At 44.6% G+C, this 25,839-nt stretch overlaps 1 protein-coding gene and 1 long non-coding RNA gene across 3 annotated transcripts in view; one reads left to right on the forward strand and one right to left on the reverse strand.

The window, feature by feature from the left end:
• Window positions 1–25,839, forward strand: part of LOC307093866 — a 71,349-nt gene that overhangs the window by 16,910 nt on the left and 28,600 nt on the right. The gene's annotated exons all lie outside the window — the stretch shown is intronic.
• The window catches only part of SORT1 (sortilin 1), a 60,523-nt gene continuing 34,876 nt past the window's right edge, over window positions 193–25,839 (reverse strand). Inside the window, exons 7-20 of one of the 2 annotated variants that reach the window (XM_079762160.1) lie at window positions 24,356–24,405; window positions 23,369–23,496; window positions 18,448–18,592; window positions 17,352–17,507; window positions 15,197–15,303; window positions 12,651–12,753; window positions 12,150–12,318; window positions 11,408–11,598; window positions 10,445–10,634; window positions 7,364–7,480; window positions 6,715–6,823; window positions 5,356–5,462; window positions 4,975–5,098; window positions 193–4,763 (exon numbers count right to left, since the gene is read on the reverse strand). In XM_079762160.1, the coding sequence (XP_079618286.1) occupies window positions 4,749–4,763; window positions 4,975–5,098; window positions 5,356–5,462; window positions 6,715–6,823; window positions 7,364–7,480; window positions 10,445–10,634; window positions 11,408–11,598; window positions 12,150–12,318; window positions 12,651–12,753; window positions 15,197–15,303; window positions 17,352–17,507; window positions 18,448–18,592; window positions 23,369–23,496; window positions 24,356–24,405 (1,711 nt within the window). In that variant the 3' untranslated portion in view covers window positions 193–4,748. Of the gene's footprint in view, window positions 4,764–4,974; window positions 5,099–5,355; window positions 5,463–6,714; window positions 6,824–7,363; window positions 7,481–10,444; window positions 10,635–11,407; window positions 11,599–12,149; window positions 12,319–12,650; window positions 12,754–15,196; window positions 15,304–17,351; window positions 17,508–18,447; window positions 18,593–23,368; window positions 23,500–24,355; window positions 24,406–25,839 lie in introns of both variants that reach the window. The other variant, XM_079762159.1, reaches the window with a different exon arrangement.

Below are 25,839 nucleotides of genomic sequence, written 5' to 3' on the forward strand. Positions count from 1 at the left end.
ATGCTATAAATGCACAGTCCTGGCACTTTAATTGGCTTATGTGCTGGTTTGGTTTGATTGCTGAACCTGGAAACTGGAAAAGCTATCATAGTAACAAATTGTAGTTTAGTCATTTCAGTAGGTCAGGTAACAAAGTCCCAGTCTGTTTTATTTCTAACCCAAATATTGCAAATATACAGAAAATTACCAGTACAAAGTTAAACACATCCAGATTTATTTACACAATGCTAAAGAAATTTGAGTTTTGTTTCCATTTTGTGGAATTTTATTATGGGGTCTGGCTTTGTTGTGTAAATGACATGGGTTGTTGAGACTTGATTATCCCACCTCACATGCAATTTTCTGTTCCCAGGGAACAGAAGACTGGTTTGTTTTTGAGCGCACATGCAGTAATGATCTTAATAACTGCTTTACACTTTAGGAGGAAGGCAGCTGTCCCCTAGTCTGGGGAAGAGGCAAAGATACAGAACAAGAGGGGCCACATGCTCAGAAAGGGAGCAAGAGACAAGAGGGGGTTGAACAACAGGCACATGGGGACCCTGAGCATTTCTGTGCACGAGGATTAGGAGGAGGGTATGACTAAACCCTCTTCCCTAGATGTCCAAACACAGGAGGTGGGCAGACTATCAGGGAACATTCAGTCACCTGACCACAAACTGAGGGCATGCGGAAGAGAACTGCGGTAGAGATCTGGGACGCATCAATAAATCATTAGCATGTACACTATACAGTTTATACATGTATATATGTACATATATATAAAGGTACAGATTAGTTTGTTATTTTCTATAAACAAGAACACTTAAGAATGCACTGGTGTGAAAATGCATACAGCAAGTTGAAGACAATTTCAAATTCATGTTCCGATTCTTGTTATAATGTGATGGAACCAGAAAATCAACATGCTGCTGCGATTTCAATCACCCTCCATGAGGGCGAGGCCTGGGCTCTGCTGGGCAGGACGGTGCTCCCAGAGCCGCCTGAGCTGGGCAAACGGTGGCAGATGGGACAGAAAGCCTGGCACCTGCTGAGTGCCAGGGCTGAAAGTCTGGCCCTTCCCATCACTCCATCATGTGGCAAATCTGAAACTTTGGTTTTGTTCAAAGGACACTGAGTCCATGCTTATTTTCCTGCTTGAGAGAAGGTAGTAGCAAAGATGAAAAGCTGAATCTCTTCCTATTTGAGCAGTTCCCAGTCTCCAGGCTTCAAGTGGGATGAGGGGGCTGTACTGACAATTAGCAGGATGAGTTCTGAGCCAATGCACAAGGGGCAGGGCTCTTCAGAGCTCTCCTAAAAGGGGAGAGAATCTCTACCTGGATGATTCGCCTGGAAAATAAAGAACTGACTAAAGCCAGGCCAGCCCTGCCACCGGGGGTGGGTCTGGACAAGCCAACACTCCTCTTTGTATCCCTGGTATCGTGACAAGGGCCTTGAGAGAACCAGCAGGAGCTGGAGGTGGCCAGTGAATTACTTAACTGTCAGGGGTGAAAAGCCAGCTTGGGCATGTAGAGGCCCAGAGGCAGATCTGGCAGGTTCTGTGTGATAACTAACCTATTGAATCTCCTGAGCCCAACCTAGAACAGCCACACCCTCTAAACACTTTATTCTTCTAAGTGTGTTTCCATCCAAATGGCAGCCTCGGTGTATGCACCCCTGGTCTCTGGTCTCACTGGAAACCAGAAGCCCGCTCAGGTCTAAGATACCTGTCCACAGAGCAGGAAAGATGGCAAGTTCTCCACCTGGATTTAAGAGCCCAGACCCACTTTGGATGGTTTGATATGTCCAATCTCTCTTATGATGCTAAATTTTATTGCTGAAGCCACTAGAAATAATCTCTTCTGCTACTATCAAGCCCAGGACTTTCTACAATGATATGCTATACTTGACTTTCAAAGATACTGCTCCTAACTCAACATCAGTAGGACAAATTAGAGATCTTTTTTTCTTAGATGCAATCATGGATTTAGGCTGTTTTGATCATTGGCTGAGGACATATACTTGTGAGTGAGCAGGCTGATGTAGAACACTAACTAGCTGATAAAGGGAATACACTAGGCTTGTTAGCAGTCCTCAAACCAACTGAGCCAGCTAGCCAGCCAGGGATGGGAAATGAGGAGAATGGAGAAAGTGACTCACAGTGGAGAGTTCATTCCTGCACTCTTGAACAGTGACCCTTAATGAGGTGAGAAGCAGTTTCTAAACACACTATCAAAACTACCATTGTTTTTAGCCAGGAAAAACAGAATAAAATTTTTATCAAGGTGGCAAAAGGGCACTAAACACTGTTCTGAAAGAAATGACACTGATTCCTACCCCACAGAACAGCCAGTCTGCAAGGAAGGAAGGAGCCTGCTCAGGGAGGCAGCACCTGCACACAGTTCCAGAGTTCATGTTCCAGCCCACACTGCTCGTGATATACAGGGGCCCCGGACAATTCACTCAATTTTTGTACCTCAGCTCTATCTCCTAAAGATGGGAATTACAACCCTATCTTTTCTTTATTTCACAAGGATGTTGAGGTTCAAATGACATACTGCAAGTGAAACTGCTCTGAAAACTGCTAATTTCTACAGAAATCCCAGGTATCATTATAAGCAAAGAGCCCTACTCTTATATGCTTAGAGAAGAATATTAACTTTCCTATATCTTAAAGCTGATTAGCGAATCACCACATCTCAACACATCTACCCCAGTGAGTATATGCTAGGAGGAAAGGTGTGGGTGAAGTAGATCTTTCCTGGACATCAAATTCACTTTGGGCAGGCCCAGCTCAGTGGCTGAGCATCGCCCCATGAACCAGGTGGTCAGAGTTTGATTCCTGGTCAGAGCACATGCTGGGGTTGTGGGCTCGATCCCCAGTAGGGGGCATGCAGGAGGCAGCTGATCTATTATTCTCTCATTGATGTTTCTATCCTTCCATCTCCCTTCCTCTCTCTGAAATCAATTAAAAAGAAAAGTTAAAAAATTCACTTTGGGCAGGAGGTGAGGATGTCTGGGACAAAGGCTGACACTATATCCTTTGTGAACTGGTTTATCTTTGGAATTATTTTTAATTTAAAAACCTGCAAAATGAATGAGCTTTTCCTAAAAGATGAGTGCTTTCTGGCTCTAACAAATATTATCTTCACAAAAACTGCTCTACCTAACATTATTTTCTAACTGAAGCTCACTGACTCATTTTATTTTATGCAGTTTCCAAGTCTCTACAATTTTCTGTCCACTCCCTCCCCCACTTTCCCTGCTGCTGTTATTCCATTCTGGTGAGGAGAGAACTTTAGCCATCTGCTCACACATTCTGACAAAAGTTAATTTGGCACATTTACTTTTTATGGACTTTCTGGCCATAAAATGACCTAGCAGCAAAACGGCAGTTACCAGAGAATGTCCCAATCATATTTATTGGGAGAAACCGTGACCAGCACAGCAGGTACCCAAGACCAAAAGCATACTATACTATATTCATGTATAGCAAATATTCAAGCTGTATTAAAATTAATTACTGCAGCTTTCCATGACTAGATGGCCACCCAAAAATCCACCTCACTACATTCTATAATTGATTTAATTTGAAAATATGTCAAATGGAAAACTCGCTTAAATTTAAAATATGAACTTAATGCATCACACAAAATATCTTACACTGGAAGCGTTTTCAGTTGGTTCAGCCAAAAGGTTCATGCCAATAAATTACTTGGCAAAGCTGGGGAAAAGGCGTAAGGAAGAGAGCTGGTAATAAAATTCTGATTTTAAAAATAAAGCCTATAAATCTGAAAACATGTCTAGTCCTGGCTCCACGTACAACAAGCCACCTAAGAGGAAGCACATAAGCAGCCAATTGAATGATTCACCACTGAGCCAACACAGCAGGTAGCAGGGCACGTGGAAGTCCATGTTCCATCCTCAGGGGCTGCACCGCCTGGGCAGACACACCGGGCAAGCCCTGCGCCCTGTCCTTGAGCACGTCTGCTGGCACACAGCATGGCTTGAAAGATCTCGGAGGAAGGAAGAATTTCTCCTTTCATAGTGCTCTATCTAGTCAGTTCTCTGCTGCTCCCTTCTTCCTGCCCCTAGTTAAAAACATTGCCCTTTAAGTTCTCCTGATACAGTGTCTTGGAAGCACATGGTTAAGTTAGTCACCAAAGGGCAATTAACAAGGGTATTGCCTAATTAAGCAGGAAAAAGGAAAATCACTGATCTATGGTCCCTGGAAAAAATAAAAAAGGTGAGGATCTGGTGTGCAACGTTCTCGGAGAAGGGCTGTCCCCAGAGGCAGAAAGGCTGCCCAGGTCATGCCAGTCACCAGAGCCTCCGTGTTCGTCTCTGCAGCTGCTCTGTGTCACCGGCAGAGCCCAGGGACCGCACCAACTACCGTGAGGGTTGATGCTGGAGTTGGCAGGTGCCCGGGGGCAGGTGCCATGCAAAACATGCAGGAGTACAGTTAGTGAAGTGTTCCCTTCAAATTCCATTTCATTTCCCTTAAAAAACAAAAACAAACCCAAAAGAACCCATACTTTGCAAAAAGACAGAACTTGAAATAAGAGGTTAAAGATTTAAAAAGGTCTCCTCCTCTTCTCAGAGCCATTGTAAGTGTTCAGGGTTTTGCCCCTCCCGCCCCTGCATGTCTTTAGTAGAGGTCCTTCTGGCTTTGACGGAAGCAGCAGAGACAGCTGGATCCCTCGCAATGGGAAATTTATTTCCCCAAGTCGGAGCCACGGGAGTGTAAGAGGTACTGTATTTCCTCTGAGGAGCTATTCCAGGAGGTCCTGAAAAGACATAGATTGTATTATTTAACAGACTAAAACATTCCTATTTTGAAAGCAATTACCTTGTTTCTGGCTGACCGAGTCTTAGTCATTAAGTTTCTGCTTCTAGCTTATACCCTCATTTGCCTCAATCACATCTTGATCATGCACAGGAAAAGAATCACTCTTTTTTTTGAACTTCTGGATCACCCTCAAGAAGAAATAGTCTCACCTCATCTGAGTCATCATGATAACCGCTTTTATTGGTGTGGGAGGCTGTGTCCAAAGCATCCACACCATCCACACCATTAGCCTCTGCATGCTGCCGCAGCACCGAGTACCGATGCACCAGGAACCTGCGAATAGAACCCTCCATGAATCCCAATGTGCTGAGGAGGGTGTGTTTATTACAGCACCAGCTTTTCCGAGTTTTATACACTCAGAGAGTAAGTCACGCACACAGTTGGCTCACGGAAAATATAAGATCTGAGAAGGCTTGGGCCTGACGTTTCAGGAATGTCACTTCTTTTGCTAAGGGCAGACTCAACCATGTGCCCTTGGCTGACTTTCTGGTTTGACTGCAGTACCTTTGATTGGCTTCCATGTTCCTTACCTTCCCCCGCAGACGTATTTCTTCACAATGAGCACTCCTGCTACAACTGTGACGAGCATCAATCCCACAGTGGCCAGGATAATTGGAACAGAATTTGACTTGGTATTCTTGATAAATGAAAACACAAACAAAAAAATTTCAGGCATGCATATTCTAGGACTGAATTCAAAGATGCTGCTGATGCCCCTCATTTCTCTGAGTGACCTGCAGTCTTTAGGCACTTCGTGATGCTACTCTTGCAGCCCCACGTGAACCACCTCAGGAGGATGACCCGGGACAACCACGCCTGGCAGAGGGTCACCAGAACTTCAGCTACCTGGAGCTGTCAGAATGGTGCAATCTCAGTGGTGTCAATGTCAGAGTCACTCTGGAAGCCTTGGCAACTTCCTAGATCAAGTGGTAATGTGACTGTTTCCTACTGTCACTGTTTATAAGTCTTAGAGCTTTTAAGGGTGGAGCCAGAAAGGGAGATGACGATAACAGTGGGCTAAACAAGTCTAGAACAGGGCCATCAGCTGGAAAGAAGTTGTGCAAATACTATATCACATGACACCAAGATTTATCTTTTTAATTTAATTTTTGGTATGTTTTTTACAAACAAGCCTTCTCATATCATTGTTTGAGTGTGACCTGCTTGCTTCTGGGTGGGGAAATAGGGAGTGTGTGTTTTCATTGTATCTAAGAGGAGGCTGAGCTGGATTCTGGGACAAGTTGTGTCCCTGTGGGTGGGAGTCCTGTGCAATCACACACACAAACACCCTGAGGACAGCCACCAGGAGTGCAGGGTGGGGTGCAGAGGAGGACCCTGCTCCCTGACAAGTACACACACCCACGCAGTCTTCTTCCACTGCCTTCTTCAGCCTGACCCTTGCCAGGCCCTCATCCCTCAGAAGTTAGAGAGGAGGGTCCTGCCCCAAGTCACACTGCTGGTGTAGTGCTTCTTCATTGGGGTTTCTTCTTTACCCATCCCCCCGAATTCCAGCAGATAGTTCAGTACTACAGATCTGTAGTCAGCCCTGTAATTTGCTTCTATATCAAAACCAGCCCATTATTACCATTGTTCAGTTTTTCATTGTGAACACACCTGGCATGACTTGGCTCAGAGATCCACCCTACCTATGGTCCAGTGCTCTTCTCTTTGACACACGTCCAGCACTTTACAGCCAAACTTCTTGAGTCTTTTTCCCAAATGACCCCGAGCCTCAGAATGTCCTCAACTCTATGCTTCTAAGACTTGGAACCACTTTATGAAATACTATTTTTTCCCCAACAAAAAAGTTTTCAGTACATGAGCTTATTGGGAAGCCTGACAGATCATGAAACCCCACTTGTACCTAATCCACGTCTACTTGGACATACCTGCTTTTCTGGACTCAAAAAGTTGCTTGTGCATTTCTTTTTCAAGTCTTTCACTTCTCGAATTGGATTCACTCCGCCCTGGCATTTGTCTCCTGGAATTTTCCTGTATCTGAAAGGCAGAGAAAATTTGTTAACAGAATACAAGGATGCATTACTGAATTCTTGCCTATTTCCTGAAAACAAGATCTGAAAAGCTCATCTTACACCATCTTTCAGGCCTGGGGGGAGATCCACAGGGATGTTTTGGGGATATTTTGTGTATTTTCAGGCCTGGCTGCAGGGACATGCCTGCCTTTCTGCCTTAAGAGACTGTGCCAAAGAACTGTGATCCAGGAGAGCACGTTAACACCCAGTTCGGAAATGGGAGGGGGAGGGAGGCAATGAGGCTCTGTCTAATATGATGGCTATTTAAACTTAAATTTAAATTAATTCAATTCCCCAGTCACACTAGTGCCAATAGCCACACAGGGCTGGTGGCTACTCTACCGGACACAGGAGATTACAGAACATTTCCATCATCACAGGAAGTTCTATTAGACAGTGTTTCCTAGAGCACCCTAAAGCCCTGCACATATCTCTGTGAGGAGAAAAGCAGCTTTTTGCTCTGAACAGGGGTACTCATTTGTCACAAAGGAGAATGCCATCTCACCCGTTTGTGGTCAGTTGCTCCTCTCTGCCATACAGACAAAGCTCTAGGTCGTGGCCCTTCAGCTCTGGCTGTTCCACACACTTGGAGTCATTTTCTGGACGGAAGTAGCCAAAATCACTGCAAGAGTCCACAAATAAAGTATCTTTTAAATTTGCTGAAAGACAGTAACTGACTAGCAATGAAGGTTTTTGTGGGGCAGTGGATGGTTAATATTCCAGTTTTGGGTTGCCAGAAAGTAGCTCAGGAAGGCCTGTGGCATCTATAAAGAAGGTCCATTTAGGAAAACAGACATGGAGAGGGCTTAACTGGGGAAAACAGCTATGGATCGGGCCTGGTGGACTTAGGACTAGCAGCTGAGAGCACTGAGGCTGGGAGCCTGCACAGATCGCTCAGGCTCTGGGAAGGCAATGCCTGCCATCTGCATGGGGTGGGGACTCATGCAACTAAGACAGAGAAATAGTGGCAACAGCCACAGATCTAAACTTAGCAATTCTTTTATTTACCTCAAAATAACTCCTTATTATGTTATTTGGAGGTATACTATGCGATATTTGCAAACCTTTTCTGCCTTCTCCACTTCCGACCCTCTTAGCTTCTTAGATGGTCCTTACCGCCAACGTGAATGCCCTGTCCTGCTCTCCATTCTATGCCAACTCTCCATAGCACCCCCCATCTGCTCTCCTTTCTGTTTTCCCCAAATAAATAACACTGCCTCCTCTCCGAGCTGACCCCTGCATGAGCATCTTTGGCCCATCTTTCCCACTGCCCTGGGGCCTAGCTTCACTGACAGTGTGGGAGGGACCATCAGTCCCACTCATCTGGTGGCTTCTCTCTTCCTAACCTGTAAATGCAGGTGTCTTACAGGGTTCTATAACTTACTCTCTTATTTTGTGTCTGCTCTCCCTTTGTGAGCTTAACTATTTGTTGCAACAAAAGCTTCCAGGTTTTACCTCTCTGGAGCTCTAATCCGCCAGTTCCAAATACCTGCTGGACATTCACCAATTAAATCATCTGCCAGAAGAACCTCAAATAAGAAAATGTTCCAAATACACCCCTTTCTCTGTTTTCTCCTTCACACCAGCCTCGCCTATCATTTCCTTAGGTTTGTCCATGGACCCTAGTATTTTTATCATCACTACTGGGGCTTCCCCTCACGACCTATCTTCCAGCACACCCTTCCTGACCACTCACCCGTCCACTGGCTTTAATGACCTGCTTCTTCCCAGATGCACAGGGTCAAATCCTACCGCTTGTCAGGGCTCAGCTCAAATGCCACCTCCTCAGCAAAGCCTCTGACCCACTCCTTCAGCGCTAGCTGGAATAGTGTCTTCTCGCCCTAAATCCCTGGGGCATTTGCCACCTTCTGTTTCACAACATGATTATGTGTATCTTGCCCAGAGAGTCCGCAACAAACCTTCTGTTTCCACTTTGCACTGTCCTTGCACAGCAAGTATTTAGTGAATATTTGGGGAATATAAAACTGCTGCTTGTACTTCAAGATTTTTCTGACAAATATTTCGGGGAGAGGGCAGGGAGAACAAAAGATGTAGAGGACACCACTCGTCCAAGAGCAGGGGAAACTTCTGGGGAAACTTTTAGGTATTCAAGATTTCAGGGAGAGTACCCTTCCCACTCACACGGGCACATTTCCCAAGCACGTGTGGCACAGCGTGGGCTCCGGGTCTCCACTGCAGGTTCATGTCCCAGCTCTGCCACTGCCTGGATGAGCGGCTGTGGGCAAGTTAGTCATAATCTCTCTGTACTTTGTTACTTCTTCCCTCTGTGAAAGGGAAAGGACAATGCCCTCGCACAGGCTGCTGAGATTAAGGTGCCGGTACAGTCAGTGCTCAAATGCAGCTGCTGTCATTACAGCTACATGATGATCAAAATAATATGCCCTCCAGGAGCCTAGACTTTAGTGGTGGAGGCAAACCTGTACACAATGATTAAAACACAGTAAGAGCTGTGACAGGGGTTCTGTGGGAGCCTAGATGAGGGAAAACTGGAAGATTTAAAGAGGAGCTATCTGAACTAAGCACTAAAGGAATCCACCAGGCATGGGGTCAGGCAGGGACGTGGGAGACTGCAGGCTGTGGAGCAGCGTGTCCAATGGCGTGGAGCTCTGGAGAAGCACAGCATGTCAGAAACCAGCTCAGTAATGAAGAGCCGGCCCAGGTGCAGTCAGGGTTGGGGACAGCCCTTCGAGTTTCACAGTATCTCTAGCCCTACTGTAACAAAACAAGTGATCTGAGTGGCACTTCCCCTGTGGCAACAGGGAGAGGAGGCCCTCGGGCCATTCCGCAGACAGATATGAGCCACACAGGAGGACCCCCACAGGGCCAGACTTGGGTTTGCTTGGTCCCGTATTCTGTCACCTGTGGTTTGAGAGACTATGACAAGTTCCATAAGATTACTATCTGTGATGTGAATCAGTCCCTCTTATTTGCCCTAAATTATCTTGCTTAGACTACCTAACGACTCCCTCGCCCTTGTATCATCAACTAACCCCATGCCAACCACATCACTGATCCTTAAGCCTGGATGGTCCTGAGTCTGGGAGTTCACCTTGATGGCTTCTAAACCTTGATGGGACACAGGGACCTAAGCACACTGCTGTCACCTGGTGTCTCAGGACAGAGCACTCTTTCTGCCTTCAGTCCTGCGGATGACCCACAACTAAGTGCCACCTGCTGAACTCAGGCCGTCGGGCTCTCTGCTAAAGTCCAATGTCCTCGTAGCTCCTGTGCCACTTTCCTGGTGTTTTTATCTCATCGCCTTCTCTATTTTCTAATCTCTTCCTCCTTATATACCTCCCTCCTTACTGCCATTGCCAAGTCAGGATTTCTGGGGGTTGCTGCTGGCTCTGCCCAATAATTAACTGTCCGATATGATAATATCATCTGTCCAATTATTCATGACTTTGGTTCCTTTTCTCTGTGCCTCAATTTCCTTAATAAGAAGCAGCAGTTCTCTGCTCTTGGGGAAGGAGGGAAATAAAAGGATTGAAATATTGTTCAGTCCTATAAGACAACTGTGTTCCACCTCCTCCAGCACGGGAAAGGGGCTGAGGGATGCCCGTACCAGAGGAAGTCCTCCAGGGAGCAGAGACAGACGGACGGCTGCTTGGTCACTGCATAGTCCCGGCCATTCTGACAGACGGATGACTTGCGTAGCCGCAGGAACTGTTCTTTATAGCCTAAAATGCAGCCATCTCCATAATCTCCAGGGTCTGTGGAGTGAGCCAGCCATATCGTATAGTCCCTCTCTTCACCTAAAGGAAAGACAGGTTGTTCGGGAAACTGCCTGGCCCAGAGCTCACCTAATGAGGCAGCTGCCGGGCGACAGGACGAACAAGGAGAGGAAGAGCGGGGATGTCTCACTGAACCCACTGCTTCATTTTGGAACTGTGAACCAACATTACATTAGTTGAAGCCTACTAGCAATGGGCATTTCCTCATACCAAAGGAGGATTATTTGCATCTCACCACTCATTTGAGTATTAGGAAAACCCTTATTTGTTTCGAAGTGGGAAGCTGGATGAGGATCTCTAGGGTTCCTTCCAAACTGACAGGCCGCTGGCTAGATGTCTTGTCACTGATGCCCTCCGTCAGCAGGCGCTGTCAGAGGTCAGCAACCAGATGCTTTCCTTTAGGACAAGATGCCAATGAGCCAAAAGCATGGGTTCAATTTCACTATGGGTTCGTTTGCTTCAAACAGAAGGGAAAACATTCTGTCTCTAGACTTTTAACTCTAGTCAACTGGATGTCAAATGAAGACTGTGGATGACAGTTAACCTGTTATATCATCCACTCTTGGAAAAAGGACTCAAAGGCTAAGGTCTAAAAACCTATGGATCAGGTTTTTATCCTTCGGGATATGAAGACCAGCACAGAGCCTGTTAAAGAGCAGGTGCTTAACAAATCTTTTCATGACGTTAAACTTTATGCATTTTCTTCTTCCAGTGAAAAGAAATTAAACTGAATCGGCTATTTAGAAAAATGGGCTTACAAGTTTTTGGTAGAAAACGTCAAAGAAGACACTCACAGTTCCTTTCAAGGATATCTTTAAAATCAATGGTGTAGGAGACCCACTGGCGTGTCAGGAAGGATTCAGTGAAGCCCCAGATGCTGATATTCATGGACCTTGCTCCAGGTTCCGAAGCCAGGCCGGTAAAGTAGATGGGCTCCCTGGTGAACGTATAGGTTTGCCAGCACTGACCTTCGTCTGTGGAGAACCTGAAACCCCAATCAGAGAAAGATCACAACAGAGGGTCAACATTTATGGGACTATCAGGAAACCACTTTGCTGTTAGGTCCAAATCAGAGAAGAACCCTCATGTTTAGGTGATGGCTTAGTTAACAAGGTAAGAAAAGGGATTCATTCAGAGCGTATGGAAGAAAATGCCTTTACAAAATTTCTTTCCAAGGAAAGAGAAAGTAATGACCCATGTAAGTATGGGCTTCCAAATCAACAAACATAAATGATTATGAGCTTTTACTTAAGGAGTCATTCCCCATCCAGAATGCTCAGACACTTCCATAATAATCTTGTGGAAAGAAGAATATTTTTAAAGTGACAAAAAAGTGTTAACTTGAGGAAGTCAGAGGAAAAAGCAAGCCATTTAATCTGAGTTGCTCTAAATGCAATCCCTTTAAGAACCTTCCCTACAGTTCTGCAGATGGCACAGATTTAAATGAGGGCCTGCAACTTCCCCCCAGTGAACTGGAACACTTCCCACAGTTGCCCTTTATGCAGAAAGTGTGGGTGGAGCTGAGCTCATGCATACTTAATCACATTGATAGGACGGTTGCTGTGCTCAATGGCCACGATGATGCCTCCAGAATCCAGGATGGTGTAATAGTGTGGTCCTTCCAGCATCTTCGCCCAAGAGTAACCCCCATCATCTGAGATGTACACGTCCGGGATCATGACTGAGATGGCATCTCCCACGCTACCTGCAACACAATCCATCGTCTCCTCAGCACAGAGCGGCAACAAAACAGACAGGACTTACTGCCAAGAGGCTAATTTTGAGTAAATTTATTCTGATTTCTTCCCATTGTGCCTCTTGTGATAGAAAAAAGGCCACTGAAGTGTGGGAAAGGGGAAAAGTCATGTTACTCTCTCTGATGGGAGTCTATGAAATAACCCTAAGTACCATTATCATGCAAGAAATCCTACAGAAGAAGGTAAAAGCCATGTTCGGTGGTTTCTTATAGGGGAATGAAGTCTGAGTGTCAGTGTGCTCAGCTACTTCTTCCCGAGGAGGGGAGGGGAGGCTCCTTACCATGTGCGATGACTATGCCCACGGCATTTGGCTCTGAGAGGGGGGCCATTGGAACGTTTAGTTTTTGGGAGATGCTGTAGGAAGCATGAATATGAAGGCTGCACTGTGAAAAGAAACCAAAGCTTAGATTAAAACCAAAGGCAGATTTTTTTTACTCATCTATTAGCCTTCTAATAACTTCTAACCCAGACCTCAGTGGGATACTCTTTTTTAAAAATTATGGTAAAATACACGTACCATAACAATTACCATTTTAACCATCTTTAAGTGTGCAGTTCAATAGTGTTAAGTACATTCACACTATTGTGCACCACCATCCTTCTCTGGAACTTTTTTTTTTAAAAAATATATTTTATTGATTTTTTACAGAGAGGAAGAGAGAGGGATAGAGAGTTGGAAACATCGATGAGAGAGAAACATCGATCAGCTGCCTCTTGCACACCCCCCACTGGGGATGTACCCGCAACCCAGGCATGTGCCCTTGACCGGAATCGAACCTGGGACCCTTGAGTCCACAGGCCGACGCTCTATCCACTGAGCCAAACCGGTTTCAGCCTCTGGAACTTTTTCATCTTGCAAAACTGAAACAATAACTCTCCATTCCACACAAATAAACCTGATAAATGCCTGACATATTTCAGGTACTGTACAAGATGTGGTGGTGATTAGAAATAAGACCCAGTTCTGTTTGTATGTGTGTGTGTGTGTGTGTGTGTTTTAATCCTCATCCAAGGATATGTTTAGAGGAGGAGGAGGAGGGGCAGAGAGGGAGAAAGAGAGGAGAAAGAGAGAAACATCAATCAGTTGCCTCCCATACATATCCCAACCGGGGATATAACCCACAACCTAGGTATGTGACCTGACTGGACCAGAAATCGAACCCACAACCTTTTGGTGTGCAGGATGATGCTCCAACCAACTGAGCCACCTCGCCAGGATCCAGCCTTGTCTTTAAGAAATATTTCTCGCCCTAGCTGGTTTGGCTCAGTGGATAGAGCATTGGCCTGTGGACTGAAGGGTCCCAGGTTCGATTCCAGTCAAGGGCACATGCCTGGGTTGTGGGCTCGATCCTCAGTAGGGGGCGTGCAGGAGGCAGCCAATCAATGATTCTCTCTCATATTGATGTTTCTCTCTCTCCCTCTCCCTTCCTCTCTGAAATCAGTAAAAATATATATTTTTAAAAAAGAAATACTTCTCTAAAACTAATTGAGGTATAAAGTTATTGCTTTAAAGAGGTTCAAATTGGTTAAAATGTTAATTTTATGTCATTTATATTTTACTACAAAAAAAAAAAGGTTCAGGCAAACTATTAATAAACCAAGAGGAATGGTTGATTCTAACTGAAGATGGGCAGTGAGGGTGGTTAGGATTTCCGCAAGTTCTAATGAATCTGGGTGGGGGAGACAGGCCAGCTTTCCCAGGAACAATGAGGGCAAGGCCGCAGGGGCAGGGGCAGTGATGAAAAGGGAAGTGGGGGTTGACGGAGCAGCAGAGGATGAAAACAAGGGCTGTGTCAGTGATGAAATGGGAAGTGACACTGAAAAGGCAGAAGACAGTCTGCCAGGGGAGGAGAGGCCCTTCAGTCACCAGGTGGAAGCCTTTATTCACAGGCAAAGGGGAGCCAGGAAGTGCTGAGGAGGGAGGGGCTTGGGAGCGGGAGGAGAGCCAGGCAAGCAGAGGCCACGGGAGGCCCGCCCTCCTGGGGCAGCAGGGGGATGGGGAAAGGGAGCAGAAGGGAAAGACTCCACAGTACTGCTGAGTGGAAGGGAGAGAGAGCATTGTGGGTGGGGAGGCACACTTAATCTCACACTGAGGCTCTGAGAACAAAACAGAAAACCCAGCCTAGAAGAGTAGAGTGCACGTTAGCCACAGGTGTTGAGGAGAGCTTAGAACTACCCAAACTGTCATTTGTTAAAGAAAACTCTCTTAGTGCTCCCCTAAGCACCTCCCAAATTCTGAAAGAGCCAGGCACAAAGCTTGTTTCTCTTTTCTCTTTCTCTTGCCTGTCAAGACCTGTCACTCGGAATCTGGGATGTCCCAAGCAACGCCTTTGTGTTTCTAGTTCTTGGTCTCTCCTAGGGGTCTCCACAAGCACCCACCAGCTAGCTATGTGGCACCCAAGGCAGAGGGGAAGACAAGGCCAAGTTCTCTTCTCTTGTTTCTGGCCAGCATGGCTTTGCCCCGCTCATGAATGGCTGGCCTATGGCTTTTGCAGAATTCCTAATGTCTCATAGCTGCCGTGCTGACTCCTAACTAATCCCCAACCCATATGTCCATTCTGTTTCCATTCAGCAGTTTTGCAAAACACAAATTGTTAGCCCGGTTTTGTTTTTCGTTAAAAGACAAACCATGGTATCTTGGCCTTTCTGCGCAGTTCCTAGTTCCTACGTTCTAAGTTAACTACATTACTCTCCTTTTCAAGCTTTCCACCTTTACCTGTAACCTTAACCAAGTACTAAACATCACTATTCCAAGGCCTGTACAGTAAGAGCAGAACAGAGTGGCTGCTCTGCTCCAAATACATATGACAATTGGAGTAAACAAACCTCATTCTTATTTTTTGCTGTAGCATCACATTCACTGTTCTCAGGCTTCCTCAGGTGCTTCCATCTTCCTCCTTGGTCAAAAGTGATCATAGTCTGGATGGAATTATCTGAATGGGAAGAGAATGATATTAAGCCCTATAACCGGAAGAACCCTAATAAGTTCTGTTTCTTATTGCAGAACTCACTCCTAACTAAGATCATATAGCTCCATTATAACCCTGGAGTTCCATAAGCTTATAACACCCAGCAAAACAACTCAGTGTTGCCCTAACTGGTTTGGCTCAGTGAATAGAGCGTCGGTCTGCAGACTGAAGGGTCCCGATTCGATTCCAGTCAAGGGCATGTACCTTGGTTGCGGGCACATCCCCAGTAGGGGGTGTGCAGGAGGCAGCTGATCAATGTTTCTCTCTCATTGATGTTTCTAACTCTCTATCCTTCTCCCTTCCTCTCTGTAAAAAATCAATAAAATATATTTAAAAAAACACAACAAAAAACGACTCAGTGTTGGTGAGTAACTGAGCAGCACTCTACACATGGTATCTGAAGACGGCTTCTCACCTGAACAGGACCCAGCAGATACCAGAAATCATCTAGACTGACACCTGAAAAAGGATTTCTTTTATCTCCTTACCAACACAAACAGGCAGGTGTCCATTCTCCTTCCTTGTTTGCTTGCCTTGGAAGTAAACTCTACAATGGGAAGGCATCCTGGTCTTAACTTTACAGACAAGTCCAATGTACTGGGCTTGTTTTAGGGAATCTCAAGATTTGAATGTTATGTGCGTAAGTGTGAATTAATAGTTCTTAATTTTTGCTTCTCCAATACCCCTATCCTATCCCTCATACATCTTTTCTTTTTTTTTCTCTCCAAGTCTCTTCCCCATTCTCTATTTTCAATGATATAAACTGTTTCAGGTTTAAATTCAGAGATAATATGCTTTGAGTATTCCAAGTAAAATCAAATAAACAAGCAAATCAAGGCAAATTCATTTATTTACTATATGTATATATTTTAATCCTCATCTGAGGATATATTTTTATTGACTTTTTTAGAGAGAGGAGAAAGGAGAGGGAGGAAGACAGAGAAGCATCGATGTGAGAGGGAAACATTGATTGGTGGCCTCCCGTATGTGCCCCGACCAGGGGGTCAAACTTACAACCCAGGGTATGTGCCCCCAACAGGGATTGAACCCACAATCTAGGTATGTGCCCTGACTGGGAATGGAATCTGTAACCTTTTGGTGCATGGGAGGACACTCCAACCAACTGAGCCACACCAGCCAGGGCTCAATAAATATTTTTGTGTGCCCACTATGTCAAACAAAACTGAAAAAACAAAAAAACAAAACAAAACAAAAAATCACACACAACAAAACACCACATCTTTGTGAAACTACATTTTAGTAGGCTGAGACAAATAGTAGACGTGGCAAACAGGTAAATTACATAGTATGTTAGAAAATGGAAAAACCTAGAGGGGGACTGACAGTGTGTGTGTGAGTGGGGGAGGGCAGACTGAAATTTCAAATAGGATAGTCAATGGCAGGTCTCATTCAGAAGTAAATGTGAGCAGAGATGGGAAGGAAGAAGGTGTCAGCCCTGCAGACATCTGGAAAACAGAGAACAGTCCGTGCACATCTCCAAACCATAAGCGTGTGAACCTGGTGGATTTAAGGAGACTGGCAGAGAACTCAGAGCTGGAGTGACTAGGGTAGAGGGAAAGAGGAGGTCAGGGAGGAAACGGGACCAACATCCCTTGGCCTTGTGGACCATTGCAAAGTCTTTACAAAAACAAACAGCCCACCTCCTATAAAAGAATAAATATGTAAATAAACAAAACCTTCAGAGACTCCCTGGGGTGGTCAATCTCTGTGCTCTAGGCTAGAGTAATGTGTGTGTTTGCGTAAGTAAGCTTTAATAAAGGTGAGCACTGCAAAGCACTGAGCAGAATGCAAGAAGCTTGGCTGGCTACTGCTGTGCCCTCTCTTTCTTAGTTCTATTTACCATAACTTACTTACAGTACAGCCAGAATTCACACAGGTAGGCTGCTGGCTAAGGTGAGCGATCGTACTGGGGGACAGGGCCATCAGTCTCCCCAAAGGCCTCAACTCTCACTGTGTTCAGCTGAAGGACAGCTGTGCTAAGCAAGACTCACCTTCAGAGAGCACACTTGTTATGTAGACCCCACGGAGGGAAGTCACGTTGGTGAAGTCCGTCTCGCCACCTGTGGTGGTGTAGAGATGTCGGTCCAAGGACTTGGAATAGACAATGCCTCGATCGTCAGAGGTAAAGATTGTGCCAAACCCAGTATCTGAAATAGGCAAACAAACAAAAACACTATGTCTTGGGAGGGAACAGAGAGGCAACGAAAGTCTAACCATACACATGACTGAATCATTGCACATTAGCCAACCATTTCTCTTCATGATGTAGACACAGACCAGAGACTCAATCAAGGTTTGATACTCAAGATCTTTTTTATTTTATTTTATTTTATTTTGATACTCAAGATCTTTGATACTCGTGCCCATCTTTAATTCTAGTATCCCTGTTACTTAGTGCTTGGAATATGGCAGATGCTGAGTTTGTTGAATGAGTTAATCAGATGCTACAGAAAAGCTCTTCCTAGATATGTTTTGGTGGCAGAGGCACTGTATTTAGATTCATAGCTTACACTTCTGTGAATCTTTCCCCTCTGGAGCAATGCTTCTCAAACTGCCTGTGATGAAAGATCAATTTTTAAATTTCCACTATGTCACAAACCAATGCTTTTGTAAAATAGCATAAAAATTTATCACTAGAACAATGAAATATCACCATAAACTCTTTTATCATTAGCTTAAACACATATAAAATTACTTTGTCAAATAGCTGTAAGAGCTTCTAAATGCATGCTCTCACTTCCTCTACTTATGGTAACAGAGTTTGCAAATTAGTACCCATCCTCTGAGCATTCTTTGAGTAGCATTGTTGTAGACCCTTGGATATGCACACAAACAAGATAATGTCAAAACAAGTGGCCCTTTTAACAGAGGTTACACTTACTAAGACAAAATACTCAGTAGGGCACTAATAAATTCCTATAACTAAGACAAAATACTCAGTAGGGCACTAATAAATTCCTATTACTAAGACAAAATACTCAGCAGGGCACTAATAAATTCCTAGGGGTAAGAAAAAAAGCTACTAAAAGTAGGGCTTGCAGCTTCGATTTCTATGAATTCAAGGGTGGGCCACTGAAACGCTCTTACCTCCAGGCTCGTCTACGTGCATGAACACCATGTCATCATTGGCTGCTAGAATAGAGTAGAACTGCTCCTGCCCCACAGAGGGCAGCTGGGCCATGCTCCACGTGTCCCCTTGATCAGTTGACACATGAATCCTTCTTGTTGTATCCTAGAACAAATGCCAACATAGATCTTTTTAATTTTCTCCCAAGGTACCATGTGCAGGGGCATCCTAGGTACGATATTAATAACTAGTGGCCCGGTGCATGAAATTCATGCACAGGGGGCAGGTGTTCCTCAGCCCGGCCTGCATCCTCTCCAATCTGGGACCCCTCAAAGGATGTCCTGCTGGTTTACAGGGATCGGGCCTAAACTGGCAGTTGGACATCCCTCTCACAATCTGGGACTGCTGGCTCTAGCTGCTCACCTGCCTGCCTGATTGCCCCTAACTACTCTGCCTGCCGGCCTGCTCACCCCCAAATATCCCCCCCCCCCGCTAGCCTGATCACCCCCAACTGCTCCCCGTGCCAGCCTGCTCACTCCCAGCTGCCCCCCCTGCTGGCCTGCTCGCCCCCAACTGCCCCCCTGCTGACCTCACTCCAAACTGCCCCCCCCGACTGTCCTGATCACCTCCAACAGACCCCCATTGACGGCCTGCTTACCCCCAACAGGCCCCCCTGCTGGTCTGCTTACCCCCAATGGCCCCGCCCCCCACCAGCCTGATCACCCACAACTGCCGTCCCATCCTGGCCTGATCACCCCCCGGCGACCCAAGCTCCCAGCCCCTCCTTTTTAATTTTTTTTTTCCAGCACCTCCTTGAGCAGAGGCCAGGGCTGGCTGGAAGCAAGTATCTGGGATTTATTTATCTTCTATAATTAAAACTTTGTAGCCTTGGGCGGAGGCCAGGGCTGGCTAGGGCGGGCAGGAAGCTTGGCTTCCTCCATCACCGGGCAACCCAAGCCTCCTGCTTGCTCCAGCTCCATGGCCGCTGCCATCTTGGTTGGGTTAATTTGCATACTCGCTCCTGATTGGCTGGTGGGCGTGGCTTGTGGGTGTAGCATAGGGACGGTCAATTTGCATGTTTCTCTTTCTCTTTTTTTTTCCCCCCAGTCATCATCGTATGAGTGTACCAAGGCTAATTTAGTCACACCCCTCTCTTATTTGTTATAAACTTAAGGCTTAGACCTGCTTGGGTCCTGTCTATCAGCCTGTGGCTGTCCCTCCATGCAGGGCCTACAGGGAGAAGATGGGGAGGCAAGATTGCCTGTGGCCATATGGTCCTGATTTTGCATCAGTTCTTTTTTTTTTCTTTTTTTTTATTAAGGTATTATATGTGGCATGTTTCTCTTTTATTAGTGTAGATTATAAGTATCATTATCCATTTCTTCACTGGGTATAATTGATATAAATGAAAGGTCACACTACCTAGCAATTTCCAACCTCTAGCAAAATTCCAGGCAATGGGACAATCCATTCTATTATAAGCAAAACTATCCTGGCTTCTTCATTCTAGTGTAGCCTGTAAGGTATTATCCTCCCAAACTCTGACATTTCTAGTTTCTTCATCGGAGCCAAGGATGTGATGGGACCATCCCTGATTTGGCTTTATAGCCATTCAACATATGTGTGTTCAGATAATTATTAAGTGAGGATTGCTGCATAAAGATTTGGTCTCTTTGACACAGTCTTGGCATAATCCAAAGAAGTAGATAACGAAGGGTCTAGAAAATGGAGATGAAAGCCATGCTTGGGCGATCACAAGGAAGTCAATATGTGACATCTCTTTATGGAAGTCTCTCAGAACAGCCATATGAGGGGAATGTGCACTGGCTGGGAAGAGGTCAAGGAGTGTCAGAAATTAATAAAAGGAATCTGATCAGGGCTTTAGCCTGACTTTAAAAGGAGTCTGTTAAGGATGTAATTAACACCTACTTCCTGATAAATAGTTTAGCTAATAGACACAACTAGCTAGGGCATGAGACTGACTTCCAGGGCTTCCTTATGTTAAATACTCTTTAAAGTTCAGTGTTATGTATTTTTCTAAAACTTATACACTTAGATGTTCACTTTGAATCTTACTCTCATTGTTATAGGTAGAAGTTAAAGTTCAAAAGCACACCGTGGAATTTTAGTTTTGTATAATGTAATACAGTGTAGGAGGCAATGTCTGGAATCAGTCTGATTTCCACCAGGATTCCACCTCAGGGTGACCCCAGGCAAGTTACTCAGTTTGCTCAAATAGAAATCGAAGTAACAGTATGGTATTTGCTTAAAGGTCATTGGGGGGAATGATTATAAAATTGCTCGAGGGAGTTACTGTAGTTATTGTCTGCTTAGCCATCTCTGATTCTCTCTAAACCCACTCTAATCAGTTTTTTAACCTCAGCACTGCGATGGATTGGCTTTAGTCAAGCTCACCAACAACCTCCCACTTTGCCAGCTCTAGTGGCTAATTCTCAGCACTCATCTAATTCAACATCTCAGCTAAGTTTAGCACAGCTGACCACTTCTTCCTTCCTGAAACACCTTTTTCACGTGGCTTTCACAATCTCGCATTGTCCTATTCGCCCTGCCTCACTGGTCCCTCCCTCCCAGTCTTCTTTGCTGGGCTCTCCATCTCCTTCCAACCTTTCAGTGGTGGGTGCTTCAGGGCGTGCTCAGTCCTCCCACTCTGCTCTATCTACTCAGTCCTCCAGAAGATATCATCTAATCACATGGCTCTAAACAACATATAATTTGGGGAGATACCCAAATACTAACATGACATTTCCACTTAGATATCTAATAGGCATCTCACATCTAAAACTGAATTCTTGATCTTCCTCCCCCAAACTTGTTTCTCCTACAGTCTTTGCCATTTTAGTAAATGGTACCACCATTCAGCCAGTTGCTCAAGCCAAAGACTCTGAAGTTATCTTCAGTTTCTCTCATTCTCTCACAATCCACATTAATCCATCAGCAAATCCTATTGGCAATACATTGAAAAACACACCCACCATTTCATCAGTTGCCCCCTCTCCCCCCTCACACTGCTCTAACAGCCTTCCAGCTGCTCTGGCTCTGCTGTTCCTGCCCCGGCAGGCTACTCTGCCCATACTTATTCTGTCAAAGAAGTCAGATTACACCACACCCCGCTCACAACCCTTTCCCAGCTTCCCAAGACAAGAATAAAAGCCAAGGTCTTAATCACTACCTACAAAGGCCCTGCATGATCTGGCCGCTGGCTCCCCCCGCCTTTGGACCGCCCTTGTCACTTTTCTTCGATATGTCAGGCATGCTCCAGCCTGAGTCTGTGCACGTATTGTTCCGTGAGCCTAGATGTCCACATAGCTATGCTCTCACCACAGTCAGGTCTCAGAGAGCACGTCCAAACCACCCCACCTAAAACAGCCCTGCTCCAATTCCTGTCACCTTCTATTTCCTTATGCTGCTTTAGATTTCGTTGTAGCTTTAATCCTGACCTGATATTACATCATATTTATTAGCTTAGTATCTATCTCCCCTACTTAACTATAAACTCTGTGAACAGGACATTTATCTGTTTTGTTCACTGTTACATACTCAATGAATGTTACCTATTTCTATTATTATTACTGAAACAAATGGATTGCTCTTTTCATATATCTATGTCCAAGTAAAGCCCAAACACTGCATCTACATATCCCAAAAGAGATACCAGAATTCGTGTGGGGTGACAGGTTGAAGTGCCAGAATAGCCCAGAAGAGTCAATCAGTCTCTCTAAGAGAATCGCCTGCAAATCTTAGAGTGATATTAAATACCAGTGGCCCAGTACACAGATTTGTGCACATTGAAAGGAAATTAATTAGAATATTTTAATATCGCTATCTGCCCTTTCTCTATAATAGAAGTGTCAGAGATAAAAGAAAATTAGTAAAATGTATATGAAAATAATATATAAATTGATTAATAAATAAACAACATGATATAACAACAAAGACATGATATTAAAAACATGATATAAAAACATTGATAAAAACAATGACTGATAAATTGATTAAACTTATTCTAATATCTCCCTGTATACCACATTAAAAGTAAAACACTTTCAGAGTGCTTGACTAACTTCCCTTGTGATGAAGTATTTACAATACAACTTTAATGTCACATGCTCTTCAAATTCAAGAGAAAGCAATATATAACTGACCATGTCCAAAAATGGGTTCAGGTAGGAATATTCCTACTCTGTCTAGAGTTTGTCCTTGTGATTTATTAATAGTCATCACAAATGCTGGCATCACGGGAAACTGTCTTCGAATTAATTTAAATGGGAGGCCAGTGTCAGAAGGGGACAGTTGTGCCAATAGTTAGTCTTCAGACATATTCTGTCAATGCCACCGCTTTCTTTCAGCTTCAGAATGTCAACAAAAACAACCAAATTCACGATTGACAATGACAGATTGAAACACACGTGTGTGATTGGCACGAGAGCTTTACATGTATTGCACATGCGTGCGTCAACGTTTATTTTTAAATTGCCAGTGTGTGTCATATGTACCGGCCAGTCAGTACGGTCGGTCACTTAGCCTTTTATATATACTAGAGGCCCGATGCACGAAAATTTGTGCAAGAATGGGCCTTCCTTCCCCTGGCTGCCAGCATCACCTTCACTCAGGTCGGAGCCGCCTTTCCGCCTTCGCACGCTGCCCAGAGGCCCAAAAAGACTGGGACAGTGCAGAACACCCCTGGCCGCTCGGCCTGTGTATGCAAATTAACCCGCCATCTTTGTTGGGTTAATTCGCATACTCACTCCTGATTGACTGGTGGGTGTCGCGAAGGTATGGTCAATTTGCATCTTTCTCTTTTATTAGTGTAGATAGATTGCAAAAAGGCAAGCAACTCTGTCAGTACAACAAGTAAAAGGGATCTATAGGAGGCATCTTTACAGAAACATTAGAACCCAAAGAGAAGAGGCAAATACCCACCTTGTCAGCCATCACAGAGGCAAAAAGGAAACGTCCCCCAAGACCAAATGAGTAGATTTTCACACCAATGGTTTTGAAGCTTTTTCCCAAGTCTGAAGTCCTCCATAATTCCAGTGCCCCAAGGTCAGCTTCTTAAACAAGATGAAGTAGTAATTAGAATGTCACTTCCTAGTGAGCCTCTAGTTCAGAGAGCTGTTTTAGAATTGTTCTGTATTTTACAGCTACAGGATTTCTAATCCTATGCATGTTAATCAAATGATATAAATTGATGTGGCATTAGACACAGGGAATTCACATGTGGGTTTTATTTTTATACATGTGAGGTTATAACTTGGACAGATAGTGAGTTAATTCCAATACAATGCTGCATAAAAACATCACAGCCACAGCATCCTGTTTACTTTCTTCGTGACATAATTTAAAATTATCTTATTCTATTTTAAGTTGTTTGAGTTTTGGTTTTCTTGTTGATCATCTATCATCCCTACTTGAATTTAACTCCATGAGAGTAGCCTTGGGTCTCTCGTTCTCTTCATCCTTAGATAGTGGTTAGCATACTACTGCAGGTGCTCAAATGAATAAATGAATGAATTTGTCGAATGCATAAATAAAAATTATGCTTTCTGCTTTGAAACTGTGCCACTGATTGGAAAGCCACTGGCTTCCACTGATAAACACAATCCATGTTCTTTTGCAGAAATCACCAGGCATTTCGATCAGTTACTGTTTGTAGCTTAATGTTTACTTTATGTAAATACACTGCTGAAATTAAGAATAGCGTCTCTGTGTACAGCCTGCAGTTTTATCTGATCTAGGCACAGTATAGTAATTAGGTTGTACTTTTAAGATTTTAAAAAACAATTAACAGCTATTTTAGCTATTAAAATTATAGGAGAATGGAAGGAACTTTGATATTTCTACCTCTTATGACCCAAATATTCTACCATAAATGGATAAGACACGGTTCTGGGACTAAAATATACTTACTGCAGGAGCCATTCACATGGGTAGTAAAGAAGATGGTGTTTTCTGATCCCCTGCAATGAGGCAAAGACAGGGAAAAGACATGGTTCCAGGTGTTAATGCAATGTCAACCTTAGTTACAAAGCTCCAAGCAAGTCTAGTAAGCCTCCTCCATAGGTACTAGTGAAAGCAGCAACTCTGGACTCTTTTGACAGCTCACTGTCAGGGTTCCCCAGAGCCTGGCCCCAGGCATTTGCCACTCCACTGAACTTCTCTTCCAGCTTGTCTAACTGGTCTAACTACACTCTCCAGATCTGCCTCTAGCATTTGCTCATACTGCTTCCTTCCGAAATGCTTTTCTCTTGTGTAACCACATCTTACCCTCGCAATCGCCAGCCTGCAGCTTACAATCTAGCTCTTCTGTGAAGCTTTCCCTGTCACTCCAGCTTCTTTGCTACAAACTTCTAGAACAGGGGTTCTCAACCAGGGATGATTTTGCTCCCCAAGGGACATTTCTGGTTGTCACTTCCGGGGAAAGGGAAGTTGTTACTAGTATATAGTGGGTAGAAGCCAGAGATGCTGCTAAACATCCTACAAGGCCCAGGACACCCCCACAACAAAGAACTGTCCGGTCCAAAATGTCCATAGTGCTGAGATGGGGCACTGCTGGAAAATGCGTGCATTCCTCAGCCTCCCACTTAGCTATGCTAATCACTAGTGTGTGCCTTGTCTCTTCCACTACACTGTTGGGCAGGTACTAAGTTTTATGCTTTGTTGTTCCCCCTCAGAACCTAGCTTAATGCTTTGCATGAGCTAAATAATTTAGTTCTTTCATCTCAAATAGACAACTGGGTCAGAGGTTGAATTATTTAAACTCTAACTTGGAAAGGGAGTTCATAGGGAACTCAATTCAGACCCTGATAGCACTTATAGATTAGCCCCAGCAAAAGGGGCTGGCTCTGCGCATGTTCTTTCAGAACTTCAGTTGTCAGCTCTTAGAGATCCAAGATCTAAAAGGTGAGTAAACAGTTATCAGCAACCCAGTTAGCTTATACTTAGACCAGTGATGGCGAACCTATGACACGTAGCCATTTCTGATGACATGCGGCCTCTGAGGCAGCCGCATGCCGAGGATGAAACATTTGCGAAATAATGTTTTTTCCTCAAAGTGACACACTACCCAAGTTATGCTCAGTTTTTTGGCGAAGTTTGACACGCCAAGCTCAAAAGGTTGCCCATCACTGACTTAGACACTAATCAAATAAACGAGTTACAAAAGTAAAAAATCTTGTATAGAATATAAAATAATATACCATTTTAAGCCCTAGCCGGTTTGGCTCAGTGGATAGAGCACTGGCCTGGGACTGAAAGGTTCCGGGTTCCATTCCGGTCAAGGACACATGCTTGGGTTGCAGGCTCAATCCCCAGTAGGGGGCGTGCAGGAGGCAGCCGATCAATGATTTCTCTCATCATTGATGTTTCTATTTCTCTCTCCCTCTCCCTTCCTC

The sequence above is a fragment of the Cnephaeus nilssonii genome (assembly GCF_951640355.1).
Source record: "Cnephaeus nilssonii genome assembly, chromosome: 21".
Lineage (NCBI taxonomy): Eukaryota > Metazoa > Chordata > Mammalia > Chiroptera > Vespertilionidae > Cnephaeus > Cnephaeus nilssonii.